General features: G+C 42.2%; 1 protein-coding gene across 23 annotated transcripts in view; it reads left to right on the forward strand.

Annotated features, from left to right (window-relative positions):
• The window catches only part of LOC108921599 (disks large homolog 1), a 94,397-nt gene that overhangs the window by 31,041 nt on the left and 50,514 nt on the right, over positions 1 to 12,842 (forward strand). For 11 of the 23 annotated variants that reach the window (XM_029249107.1, XM_029249108.1, XM_029249091.1 and 8 more), the window contains 2 exons: positions 8,565 to 8,729; positions 12,011 to 12,118. In XM_029249107.1, the coding sequence (XP_029104940.1) occupies positions 8,565 to 8,729; positions 12,011 to 12,118 (273 nt within the window). Of the gene's footprint in view, positions 1 to 8,564; positions 8,730 to 12,010; positions 12,119 to 12,842 lie in introns of those variants that run through there. The other 12 variants (XM_029249096.1, XM_029249098.1, XM_029249109.1 and 9 more) reach the window with 2 other exon arrangements.

Consider the following 12,842-nt stretch of genomic DNA (forward strand, 5'->3'; position numbering starts at 1 on the left):
TTGTTTTCTCATAATGTTTACTATTCTTATTTGTCACAACTGGAGTGTATCTTCTCAGCTTTCACTCTGAAAGCCTAAAATCAAATTAATGCAAGTTTTTCCAAAGGCAAAACTGATTGGTTACTTTAAACGGGGGACCTCATTAGTATCCGGCATGGGTGAGACGTGGTATTAACCCTGGACTTGGAAACATAGGAGGGTTTGTGGGATTATGACACCTCATTAACCTCTCACAGCACGTGCCTGTGGATTGGGTTTCGGTCAGTATTCTCAGATAATCTCTCAACACACAGTTGAAAAATTAGTTCCCAGCAATAGCATTAACTCTAGTTCTGCTGATCCCTTTTGATGATTGTAGTGTGGAAGCACAAGAACTGCTTGAAAAACAGTTTCCAAGATCTCTGAATATTTTTCAGTTATAAAAAGTGGCTGCCCTTGAATTCCTGCACTGGGTTGAGCCCCCCAGCTGCTCTGTGGTACATCCTGTGGGATTTAACAGCTTCATCAACACTAGGAAGTGGAGCAATGATTGTGCGTTAGTGTGTGCTGGTTAATCTCCTGCTGAACGTGTGTGTTAATCTGTAGGAGTTGCTCAGATGTTACTTCATTAGTGCCTATCGGGAGTAATTCTTTGTGTGGGTTTCTGTGAAGGTCTGTGTATTTGTAATTACTTGTAACCTCACACTGGAGTTCTTGCGTGTGTGTGTTTGTGTGTGTGAGAGAACGTCCATACATCTATGCATGTTTTGCTCATGCTGTATGTATATTTTCGAATATTTTTGTTGGACAAAGATAGTAAACTCTGAAATATATATCATGAAGATGTCTTCAGAACAGCTTTTTAAGCAGTTTAAAAAGACAAGTTAATCACCTTTTGTGAAACTGAGACAGTGTGAAGTCTGGTCAATAAGTAAACTATTTTGTGTTTGCATACAGTTTCTTATCGGCATCCCTTTCTTGAAGTTAGCAGCTTTTCCAACAGACCAGAACAGACTCAGAAATGTGCAATTTCTCCAATGAGATAAGACCAAAACAATCCAGTGTTTTGTCAATATATAAAAGGCATTTTCTGTTGCGGGATATTTTCTTGATTGAAGATTTACCTTGTTACTCATGGTTCACCTGTACGCTATCAGATTTTTGTAGGTGTGGGCAGGAGGGGGAGAGTAAGAGTCAGCATGTGTGCATGTGTACCTGCACACACACATCCAGGCCTGGTGGATCAATACAAGCAGGAGCTCCCAGCTTATATTCTTCAGAGGTGGCTGGAGGTCTGATTTTAGAAGTTAATTGAAAGTGTGATGGATGGAGGTTGCAGAGACACCTTCGGGCCCATTGCAGCATCATTGGAATGATGTTTGTTGCTATCTAATTGTCAGATTTAACTAAGGAGTACTTTTTTTTTTTTTTTTTTTTTTTTTTTTTTTATTTAAACTGAAACATTATCAATATCTGTAAGGGCTAAGCATGGTTATAAAGGTTGACAACTGCAGTAGAACAAAGTAAGATGGTAACTGAGCTGTGAAACATAATTGAGTTTTATATATTTTTAATCTTCCAGTACAGGATGTAAGTAAATGTACTGTGTGAGGTAAGGATCAATGCAGAAGCGACAATGCTGTATTAATGAACAGCCCATCATTAGTGATGTGAAGGCTATCCACGTCACTCATTGCTCACACCCACAACTTACTCTGGACCAGCTCACTGGAAAGGGCACACTTTCAAATTAACAGTTTTCCATTTTAACCAAATAGTCTCAATGGACTTTGAGATGTATGTCCGAATGTGTAGGAGCCACTTATTATGTCTGTGATGTGCTCAGGTTATGGAGGAGAGTATCTGGGTGGTGAACGTTCAGCTCAGACTGATAGAAACACAGAATGGATTGGCCCAATTGCTGGAACAGCCTTGTACTCATTATGCTGTCACACTTTTGGGTGGTTCCGTTATAGACGCCTTGGATTCTGCCCTAGACAGATGAGGCTATGCAAATCACTGCTGTATGTTTTAGGGTTTATTTTCAGTGTTCTGCAAATAATTATTGACCACTCTGTCAGACTGCACTTTTTGTGACCAAGTCCAGTATCACATGATGTAAAACGTGCATGAAGGACTCTCAACATCTACCACTGAGTCGTCATCCATTCAGCCACCTGTATGAGTTAACAAAAACGTCCATAAAGTTGGGTTTGCACATTAGCATAGCGCAATGTTCCATCTGTGCTGGGTCTCTGAGTCTGGTCTGTGGGGCCTCAGGATTAAAGGTCAAAGTCTCCCTTCTCCATCTGTCCTGGGCTCATTCAGCACAGTGTGATGGCAGACCTCCAGAATGTGCTGGGAGATTAGCAGATCCTCACTTGCTTCTATTAAATCCCAGGGATCTTTTTTCCTTTTTCCTCCTCGAGTGCAGCCAGCGATCTCCCTAAAGAGGCTTGTGGGAAGCCATCATTGATTTAGTGTCAGACCACCATGGTCTGCTGTCTGTATGGAGCGGTAGGACTCAGGAATGGTTCCTGAGCCATTGAGGTCCAATTCAATCTCGTAACTGATTGCAAGGTAAAATGGGGAAAAGCAGCTTAGCCTTGGGGATTACTGCTATGCCCTGGGAGAATGAGAGCTGGACTGATGTTCAGATTACTCTTTGACCACACAAAACACTGACAATCACAGACTCTACATGATAAAACAATTATACCTGCCTTTTATTTTTTCTGGCAATATTCTTACTGCGGTCGGATGTTCACCACATTCACTTGTGAAACGAATTACTGAAGATTACTGTATGAGCAATGTCATGAATCTACTGAGATATTGGTGTTAACATCCGGATACAATGGCATGTAAAATGTCTGGAATGTCTTATGCTTATATTCCATGAAAATCACATCAACTTTTTTTTCTTTCTGTAGCTGTCTCTTTTTTTCATATTTGGTGTTTGACCTCTAAGTGGTGGAAGGTTGACTTGTATTCTGATCACAAACCACTGTTCATGTTCCTGTGTGAATGCTCCTGCGTGCCATTTTGAGTTTACCTTGGAACCTCCCCATCAGATGGATGAGAAGCCAAACGGCAGCTTGGCAGCCGCTTGGTGAACAAGTTAATTCTGTGTAGCGTGATGTTATATAATCAAAGCAAGCAGATTTAGATTTAATCAGGAGAGTCACACGTTTGTTGGAGCAGTCCTTGTGTAGGAACAGGTGAGCCATTTTGTGGGATTGTGGAGAATGCCTAAAGCACCACACTGTGTGGCCGCACCTTTCCATACCACATCAGCATCCGTGTGAGGAAGGCTTTGACAGTGGCAACTCCATGATATGCTGGACTCTGTTACATGTGAGTGGCATTAATAAACCTGGTGCCTAAGAGAGTGCTCTCTGAGGGTTCTGGTTGTTCTCTAGTGACTGACAGCAGGGGGAGCAGAGATGCTACACTAAGGCTTGTGAAATGATGAAAGCTGGCTTTCTCCAGACAGTCCAGCTCTCACGACAGTGGACGGTTATAGAAATATTGTGATCTCAGTGCTTCCTCCAGTCAAAGGATGAGGAAATGCTTCTGTTTTGCTAAAAGTTGCTAATGAAACAAGCACAAGGACTGGGACACACTGGTAAAAGTCATATTTGTGTGCTTGTTTTTAAGTTAAAATACAAGTATAGAAAACTGATCATCAGCCAGCTAAAAGAAGCAGTGTTGTAAATATGGCAAAAGATGACTGTAAATGGCAGTGTTGATGCAGAGATTTTAAATCCTGTTCTGCATACAGCAGTGTGATGCTTGCTAGCTGTCGCATTCCTTTTTTTCTTTTGGGTGAGCATATTGGATCGGTATTACCTGTTTACTGTTTTTCATTGAAAAGAGAATGATTGCATATATTTACCAGCTTCGGTCCACCCGGGAGTTACCCCATCTGGATACCTTTGATTTAAGTACTCCATTTGGGTGTATAATGGTAGCAGACAGCCCGGGTACATGTTGCTTTAATTTGGCTTGGTCATACACACTGGTTTCCATTGTAGTCGTGACGCTTCCTTTGACACTAACGTCTCCCTCGACCTTTGGTTGGTCTTGCTTGTATTTTTCTCCTTTCTCTCTCATCCTCCTTTGTCTTTCAGAGACATGGGTAGCTGGATTTTGATTCTTGCTGTGCTCAAATAGATCTATTAGATGGTCTCTCCTGTGTACTGATTGATGGGTGGGAATGATTTTCAGTGAAGACATTTTAGTCGAGCCTCATACCAATTGGAAAACTATCTTTTTCTTGGTTCCTGCCTGCTGCTGTGTGACAACCAGGGCTGTCCACCCTTTGGCGATGAACATTTCCATTGACCTATGTCTTGTTTACTGGGCTACATGTGCTCAGTTCAGAGGTACCGTTTCTCATATCAGGGAGGGAGAATGTCATAGACCACCTATGTTTTGTCACTCAGGTTATTGTGCAATACTTCTCATCTTCTCGCTTCCTTGGCCCTGAACTGAAGGATGACTGTTATTTTAAGGGGTGCAGCTTCCTACAAAAGTGTATTAGGCTAGTAGGAACACTGCAGGGGGTGTTTTTTGGAGTGACGCTTAAGGCCTTCGCACGGTCCTTCTTTGCCTTAGAGCATGCTTGTCACTTCTGCCTGTGCTTGATTCAAATCCACAAATATACTTGTGTTCTTTTCTCCTGTGCTCCATAGAACAATTGGTTAAGCTTTGTTGAATCATTTTTCAGTTTTTTCCTATTAACTGAAAACATGGTCTCCTTGCACCTGATGAACTGCCATGCTAACAAAACTAGACTCAATACAAGAGATGATAGACTTTGTTTCCTTTTGTTGCAAGGGGATAATCGCAAAATGTACAGTGAAGGTGTAGGTTTTGCCAGCTGCCAGCACCTGTATAAAGTCTGGGTGATGTGCTGGAAATTTTGGGATAATCAGCTTTTCATTTGATTTGCAGTTGTTTTGTTTCCATTTTCCAGAACACCAACTTATATGGATTTTAAAATTATAAAACACCGGGAAAGCTGAAATTTGTTAGCAGTTCCTTTTCTGAAACTTGGGTATTTTTTTCCTGTGATACTTAGTGAATTATAATAAGAGTCTACATCCAAAAATAGACTGAATTGGAGCAACAAATGTTTAATTTGTTTCATGACAAAATCCCGTTTCTCAACAAATTAATATTTTGAGGAAAACAAAATGCTGTCGGAGGCTGTACTGGGTTTTAAAACCAGATTTTTGCTGTTTTACTTTGCTGCATGTATTGAGATTAATAGAAAATGTTTATGGATGAGTTCTATTCATGAGAGATTAAAATAGAGCGCTACACAATTTTAAAGAGCCTCTTTTAATTTCTGCCGTTGCTTCCAGTGAACACTACGAACCTGATTCATGAAATTCACAGGAGGCTTAATTCTAGCTGTTGAAGGCTGATTCCATGGTTCTGTTTGCCTGTCCTGGAATAAGCTGCCACTCACTGAAATTTGTGGAGTCCATGGGGAATCCTGCAGAGTGCCCCAGCTGCCCTAGAATCACCCCGTGACATGGAGTGGCCTCCACACACACCCCATGCATCTCACTCTGAGCTGCAGTGCTATACATGGGTTCGACAGGCCTATTCATGTCCTCTTGCAGTTTGGTGTTCTCATGTATTGATTTTTTGCCTGTATCCTTGTGTCATGTTTAGAAGACATTATTAGTTCATTTTACTCTTTACCTGGTCAACACTTGTAAACAACTTATGTTCCCTGATGCTACTAAGGAAGTAATTTCAAGATAATTCTGGCTTTGTAAATTTTGAAAATCATTGTCTTGGGTCATACAGCAGTTAAAGCCAGTTTGTTTTTCCTTTTTTCCTTTCTTGAATTGATAATTACTCTGGGAGTTTGATACTCCTTTCATCATGGAACCAGTCTGTTCTATACTAGTTTTGTTTCCTCGTGTTTCTTCTATCCTTTCCGTCTTTGTACTCGTTTTTAGCTGTGTGTCAGTAACTAATCGTATTTGTTGCATATTTGTTTACTCTCTTGTACTATGTCACGTTAAAGGATCAGAGAGGTGTGATCACGGTGGCAACATGTAGGGAACAGCACTATAGAACAATGAATTGAACTGTAAACAGCAGGTTCACATGAAGCTGCTTCCCTGAATTTTGTCTTCTGATGACAGGGTCACAGAGAATGGGGATTCCGTTAATAAGCCACTGTTTGCAGAAACCTAATTATGCTTGTTTGAGTCTGTGAGCTGAAAGTGTAAGCTGTTCCCTCAGTAAATGATGTATTGTGCAATACTTGTTGAATGAAAACATTACAGTTGAAAGAAGATCTTCTAATCACAGACTGGACGTCTTACAGGAAGATGATAAACCGAGGCACTAAGTGTTTTTATTTGGAAACTTGTTGTAGGTCTTTGGAACAGATGGAGGGCTGTGTCTCTCCAAGCAGCTTGCTGTGAGGAACTGTGCTTTTCTTTGTTCAGGTCACTGTCCTGAAGTGGCAGTTTGAGAGCTGCGGCATGGCAGCTCCACACACCAGCAGCGAAGCAGTGATTTGTCACACTCTGAGTGACCAGTATGAAGCACTGCCTCTCTTTGTGGTGCAGTGCAGTTGGCTGCTTCCTGCCAGAGACTGAACTCCACCATCCAGATTGATATTATTGTCGTCATTACTGTCACCCAGGTTGGAGATATCATTATTATTTGATGCATTTTACAGCATATTTTGGTTGTTTTTCTTTTCATTGATTAACAAACTTTCCTTAATCTTCTGCAAAGCACCTTGTGACAATTTGTGTGAGAACACAATAGTTTTTCCTGAATTCTGCTGCTTTAACAAGCTAATTTTCTCACTGAAAATCAGTTTTCTCAAAGTCAGTTTTCAACATCTTCAAAAGAAGGAAAAATTAAAAATGACTCTCTCAGACCACTGCTGGTAGTGAATAAAGTTTGATTCTTCAGGGCTCATCCTGTTGCCAGAGGAAAAGGACTGGAGCACAGTAGTGTGTGTCTCATTAATTTGCTGAATGGGATGGGATTTCACATGTTGGTAAATTCGGTACTAAACCTGTTTTCACCCACTGGACCTAAGCTGTATTAATGGCTGTTTTGGTTGATTAATTGCCGTTTAAGAGGAGTAGTAGTGGAAACCATAGTTTGGATTGCCGAACATGTTTCATGTGTCACTAAGCTACCATGTGCATTTACATGCTGTCTAGCAAAGGAGTGCTGCTAGAGGGCTCATTCATCTTTGGGAGCCATGGGCTGTGCCTATTAATCATCGGCAAAGTTGGTAACAGAGGTACAGAACAGTGATGAAGGTTAAATTGTCTTTGGCATTTCCACTTATTATTCCTCAGCCCTGCGGTTAAAGTATGTAAACCTGTTTCATCTGGTTTCTCTGCTTTTTGTTTTTTTTTTTTTTTTTATAAAAACTTTGCTGTATGACAGTGTCTTTTTTTTTTTTTTTTTTTTGTCTCTACTGTCTGTATGTCTGTGTCCATGCGTGCATGTCAGTCTGTGTAGTGTGTGTTTGTGTGCTTCTTTGTTTTGTACTGTACACTTTCTTCTAATCCCCCTCTGTGGGAACATGTCTAAGTACTTGTCACAGTTAATGTCCCCTCCACATTGGGATTAAGCAGCAAAGTGATGATGCTGTCCCCCCAGGCTCCTGCAAAAATAAGAATGCTGCACAGGTACCCTTTATCTGTGAGCTCCTGGGCCTTACTGCACAGCTTCCGGGATCTGGGTTTAGTTTTGGGCTGCCGGTCTACGGCCAGTAGGTCGAGTGCACATTGGTAATTACAGGGATGCAGCTGGTGAGTATCCACCAGACTAATTAGGCACCCACACACTTGCTGTGGTTATCCTTCCGCAGAGCTCAACGTTGTGCTGCTCTCTACTTGTGATGATGCACAGTCCAGATAGAGGTAGAGATCTCCCCAGGTAGGCTCTGCAGGGTAGGAACTTGTGTAATAGGGGCATTGTAACTTTCCCTCTGTGACTGTGCTCATTCTCACCCCAGCAAATCGTGGATCTGATTCAGTGATGGTGTTGAAACATGGTCTTAGTGGTTTGTGTATCTGTGGTTTGAGAGTGAGTGACATGCATTCAGCAGCGTTGCAGGGGCTTGCAGAAAGTTGGAATGTGGCTATTTATGGATTTGAGCCAAACAATACCCCCAGCATGATTCATTCAAGCAGGGAAGAGAATGATGGACATGCAGTTGAAGATGAGTACGAGATGGAAATTAGAGACAAAGTGATTCACTACCGTGTGGGTGTATGCTAGGTGTAGTGGACACAGGGGATGGGGAGGAGCAAGTTGGTACCCGGCTGTTGCAAGTTCATACAGAGTTTTACATCAGATAGTATAAACTGCGGTGTTGTGGAAAACAGGGCTTGTGTAAGGGTGAGAATAAAGACCTGTCCCATTCTGAAGTAGCAGGCTGGGAGAAAATCAGCCGCAACCCACCACCTATGTATCATATGCGCAATCACCCATGGCATCTTCAATTGCAAAGTGCAGTCATAGAGGCCTCTCCCTTTTCCAGTTGTGCCTCATGTTTGGCCCAACCTCTGTTCCTGCAGAAATACAGGCACCAGGATGAGGACACACCCCCTCAGGAGCATGGCTCTCCGCAGCTTGCCAGTGAGGCCCCGGGCCCCGAGCTGGTGCAGGTTTCGGAGAAGAACCTCTCCCAGATTGAAAATGTACACGGCTTTGTCTCCCACTCGCACATCTCCCCTATGAAGGTAAGCTCCCTCTATCCCCCATCCCTATTGGCTATGCATCCCATTTCATTGCTTGTTTCATCAAGAAAAAACACAAATGAGTTAGAAACTGCAACACTGAATCACATGCCCACCCGGATGTGCACAGCCATGTGACGGGTGTTCCCTTGAACACATCAGTGGGACCAGGAAAACCGTAGTGGGCTGTGTGATATACTGAGAGAAAGCAAAAAGCATCCTGTGTGTTGCCTTCAGATTTCAGCCCTGGAGATCTCCTCAGCTCTGCGAGTATTACTGGAAATGGGGACACTTGGCATCAGACATTCTCTTGTTTCCACATGCTTGTTAAATTGGTTTACATTCAGTATATACCACAGTGCATCCTGATAGAAGAGAGGTGATGTTATAGACACCTATGTTGCTCATTGTCTTCAATTTTGAAGTAGGTCACCATACATCTGGAGAATTTAAACATTTGCCAGACAGGTGTGATTGTTTTCAAGTCCTTGGATGCCAAGAAATGGACAGTGCTGACCCAAAGACAGCTGAGGCAGCCTGAAAAGACATTGCTGAGACAATTCAGTGGCATCAGCCAATATCACACCTTGCCTCAGTCTGACTTGAAACTGAAGGGTTCTACTGATCCAGCCTTGAGTTCCTCTTATGTAGCCCCACTTCATCTTATGAGTTGAGAGAGTTAAGAGCTTAAGTATGCCAGTTTGGATCACGAGGCCAGTAGAGTCAATAAAAGTACATTGATCGTGCACTGAGCACTCAAAACAAGCCTTAAAGGGAAGCTTAGGAGGATGGATGATGATGATGATATAAACTAGTAATATGGTGGTGATTCTAAATTACGTATTGCTCTGTTATGTTAATAGGTGGATGATTCTAGATAGATTAATTGTACAACTCTAAGTTACTTTGGAAAATGGTGTCAGTTAAATACGGGTTGATAATGGTAATGTGAATCTGCATCTTTGATGCAAATAAATCCATGTCTCTTGCTCACCGCTGTCCAAGTTAGGTCAAACTTCAGCAATACATTTCACTTCCTCTTCTCTGTTGCTTGTTGCTTCATAAATTTTCTTGTGAAACCAATGATCCTGTGAAAAATGTGGTAATGGGTTCAGTCCCCTTCTATATGATGGGAGTTCCCTCTCTTCTTGGATCATATACATACAGACTATTTTGCAAAGAGGATTTTTAAGTGTAACCGAGAAAAGCTGAGTTGCGTGTGGTTGCCTCATGCGGTGCTTGTTGTGAGAGCTACAGGAGTATTTATAGGCTGGTGCAGAGGGGCTCTCCCTTGCTAAGAGTCATGTCTGCATGATCTCCCGGTAGGTATCTGTGAAAAGAAGTCCAGCAAGGCCAGGAGCAGGACATTGCATGCCAGATCATGCTTGTCACTTGATGTGACAACATCTTAATGTTATAGGGGCTTCTGCTTCCTGTCACGAGTATTTCTTTCAAACGACTTGTCCACAAGCTCTCAAATGTGCTCCTTGCTCTGAATTACTATGCCCCATCTTGCCAGCACTTCAGTATCGTGCAACTTGGCACCCAGTCTAATTAACATTCATCTCTACTGTTGTGCTCTGTACATAATCAATACAAACTTGGCTGTTATTGCAGCTGACAGGCACTCGTAAACCATTTGGCACCCTTCCATTCTTCATTGAGGTTCTTGTATGTAGAATCGATACATGAGTGTGAGTAGAATATTATTAGATTTTGCTCAGAGTCAAATCAAAGATAAATTGCTTCAATTTGGAATTCTCCAATAGCAGAATTAGATGATGGTTGTTGTTTTAATGTGTTGATGTCGCCACCCTGTGGCCGTAGTGTGTCATTACTGCTGTACGTCGTCAAGGTGGTCAGGGCAGAAGGTGGTTGTAAGTAGGGTATAAATCACTGTCAACAGCCTCTTAACCTGTTTTTGGTTCCATTGATATATGATTTGATTAACTGAGCTCCTGAATTGTTAGCAGTCTCTGGTGTTATGAGCTTGATTATAAAGGTAGTTTAAGGTAATTACTTTTCAACTGTGGAGGATATTAATTCTGCTATTGTTGGTGGTTATTGTAAAATATGCTATTAAACTGTATTGTTGAAATGCTCCAGATCTTTTAGCTGCTGATGAATGTGGAAAATTGATGCTGTCCTAAGCCCCATGGAATATGCAGAGGGTGAAAACACATTTACAACCAGCTAACCTCTTTACACTGAGGTTACAGGAAGCACCAGGGACAGACTGTAGGTGAACACAGAGTTTGGTGTTTTTATTTCATTACAGAGATTCACTGAAGCCTCCGGTTTGTACACCCAGGCTGTGTTCAACTTTGATCAACAGAGCAGATAGCACTAAATCTTAACTTCCTACAATACATTCTTGTACCTGCTGTGATAACCTGTCACTGTTTGGACCTGTGTAGCACTGCACTGTCAGGCACTGTACGAACATATAACAGCTTCTGGTTCTGTGCTTGTCTTCAAATACATTTTCAGTTTGTCCTCCTCAGTGAACCATCTCCGAGATGTGTTCTTTGGGTTCTTGGTGCCCTCGTGTTGAATGTGGGTATAATCTCTGGCTTCATCATGGCCACTCTGACTCCACAGGCTGTCCCAACTTTCTCCTTTAAGTCTTTTGTGCTTTGTTGTGTGTTTTAGAGCAATAGTGAAAATGATTTTCCAAATTAGTCTGTTAGACTTCAGCTGGCATTTTCACTTCATCTTTGGTCATGTTTAAATGGTTGTGTTGTTGGCACCTCTTTCATAAAGCATCAAGTTCTCTACATAGATCCCGCATCTGTTGTTAGTGTGTTGGTTGTGTGTAACGTTTTGCTTCAGGATGTATGTGCTGCTGTCTAAATAATATCCGTGTCAACACCTGCGAGTTCTTATGTGCTTTCAGGTAATGTGTGTTAATATAAGGCTGTTGGTATTTTACACTGAGCGCATTAAGAGGTGTGTTTTTTGTTTACTTCTGAGGTCCTTGGTGTGTTTGTTTGTGAATACCTGTCTGCCTGACTTCTGTGGCGGTGTGTGTGTGTGTGTGTGTGTGTGTGTGCAGATCTGTGTTTTCCAGGCTCGCAGAGACCAATTCAGTGCTCTTTGTCTATATTTTCCCAACTCCAAAGACTATTTCAGCTTACTTTTGTGCATTTCTGTGTGTTTCGCCAACTCTTCAGTGACGTTTTTAGGTCTGTGTTTTTTCTTCCAGTTCAGTATATGCGTGGGTGTGTGTCTGCCTGTCTTTCGCCAACTCTGCTGTGACTGGTCCAGTTCCGTGCCTTCTGTAGGTAGAATCCCTGGAGTGCATCTTCGATGGGCCTTCCGTGTTAGGAAACGAGGAGATCCCGGCCACTGCATTCTCCACCTTGTACTCGCAGAACGATGTGCCGCTGCAGGTAACGCCCACCTTTGCTCGGTTTACTGCTTTCCGTTCAGTTTTTTTCTCCCTGTGCAGTAGACCTGCTGTGCGTTACAGCCCCCACAGTCTTCGGACTTTTTCAAAATGATTGCCATCCGTTTTGGATGGTGCGTTGCTCATCATTTTGGGGGAGGCTGCTAGTCTTTCCATTTTTGTATGTTGTACTCTGCTTTGCAAGCACTAGATGGCAGAGTTGCCACTGTGCATGAAAGCTTGCAGGAAACCTGCCGTTTTTTGAATTTGTGTTTTTTTAAGCAACCTCTCTTCATATTTTTCTTGTGATTTGTCTGTGACTGAGAGGTGCACATCTGTCTGACATCAGCGTGAGCTTGTTGTGAATGATATTTCTTGTTTTGCTTTTATCTGTGTTGGTTTTGCTGAGTGTTGAAGTTAACAGTGCCTTGTCACCTAAGCGCATTTAAGCGTGGCTGTATGGCATGCGGACATGCACGAAAAATAATGGCTTCGACTGCGGCTCTCAAAATCCTCTGGAATGCAGTGTTAGCAGACTGCTGCAGAAAGTCTTTGGGTACTGAATACTCTGCTTCACCCACATTCAAAAAGGCTTCTTTTTGACACTTGTCTTCTCAAACATTTTGTGCTGTGTGTATCCAGATATTTTGAGAGCCTCAAAAGTGAGTAATTGTACAGTAATTGTTGTAGCTAAACTTCAGAGCTTCACCCTATGACACTGTACAATG

Source organism: Scleropages formosus, chromosome 25 (genome assembly GCF_900964775.1).
Source record: "Scleropages formosus chromosome 25, fSclFor1.1, whole genome shotgun sequence".
In the NCBI taxonomy this organism is placed as follows: domain Eukaryota; kingdom Metazoa; phylum Chordata; class Actinopteri; order Osteoglossiformes; family Osteoglossidae; genus Scleropages; species Scleropages formosus.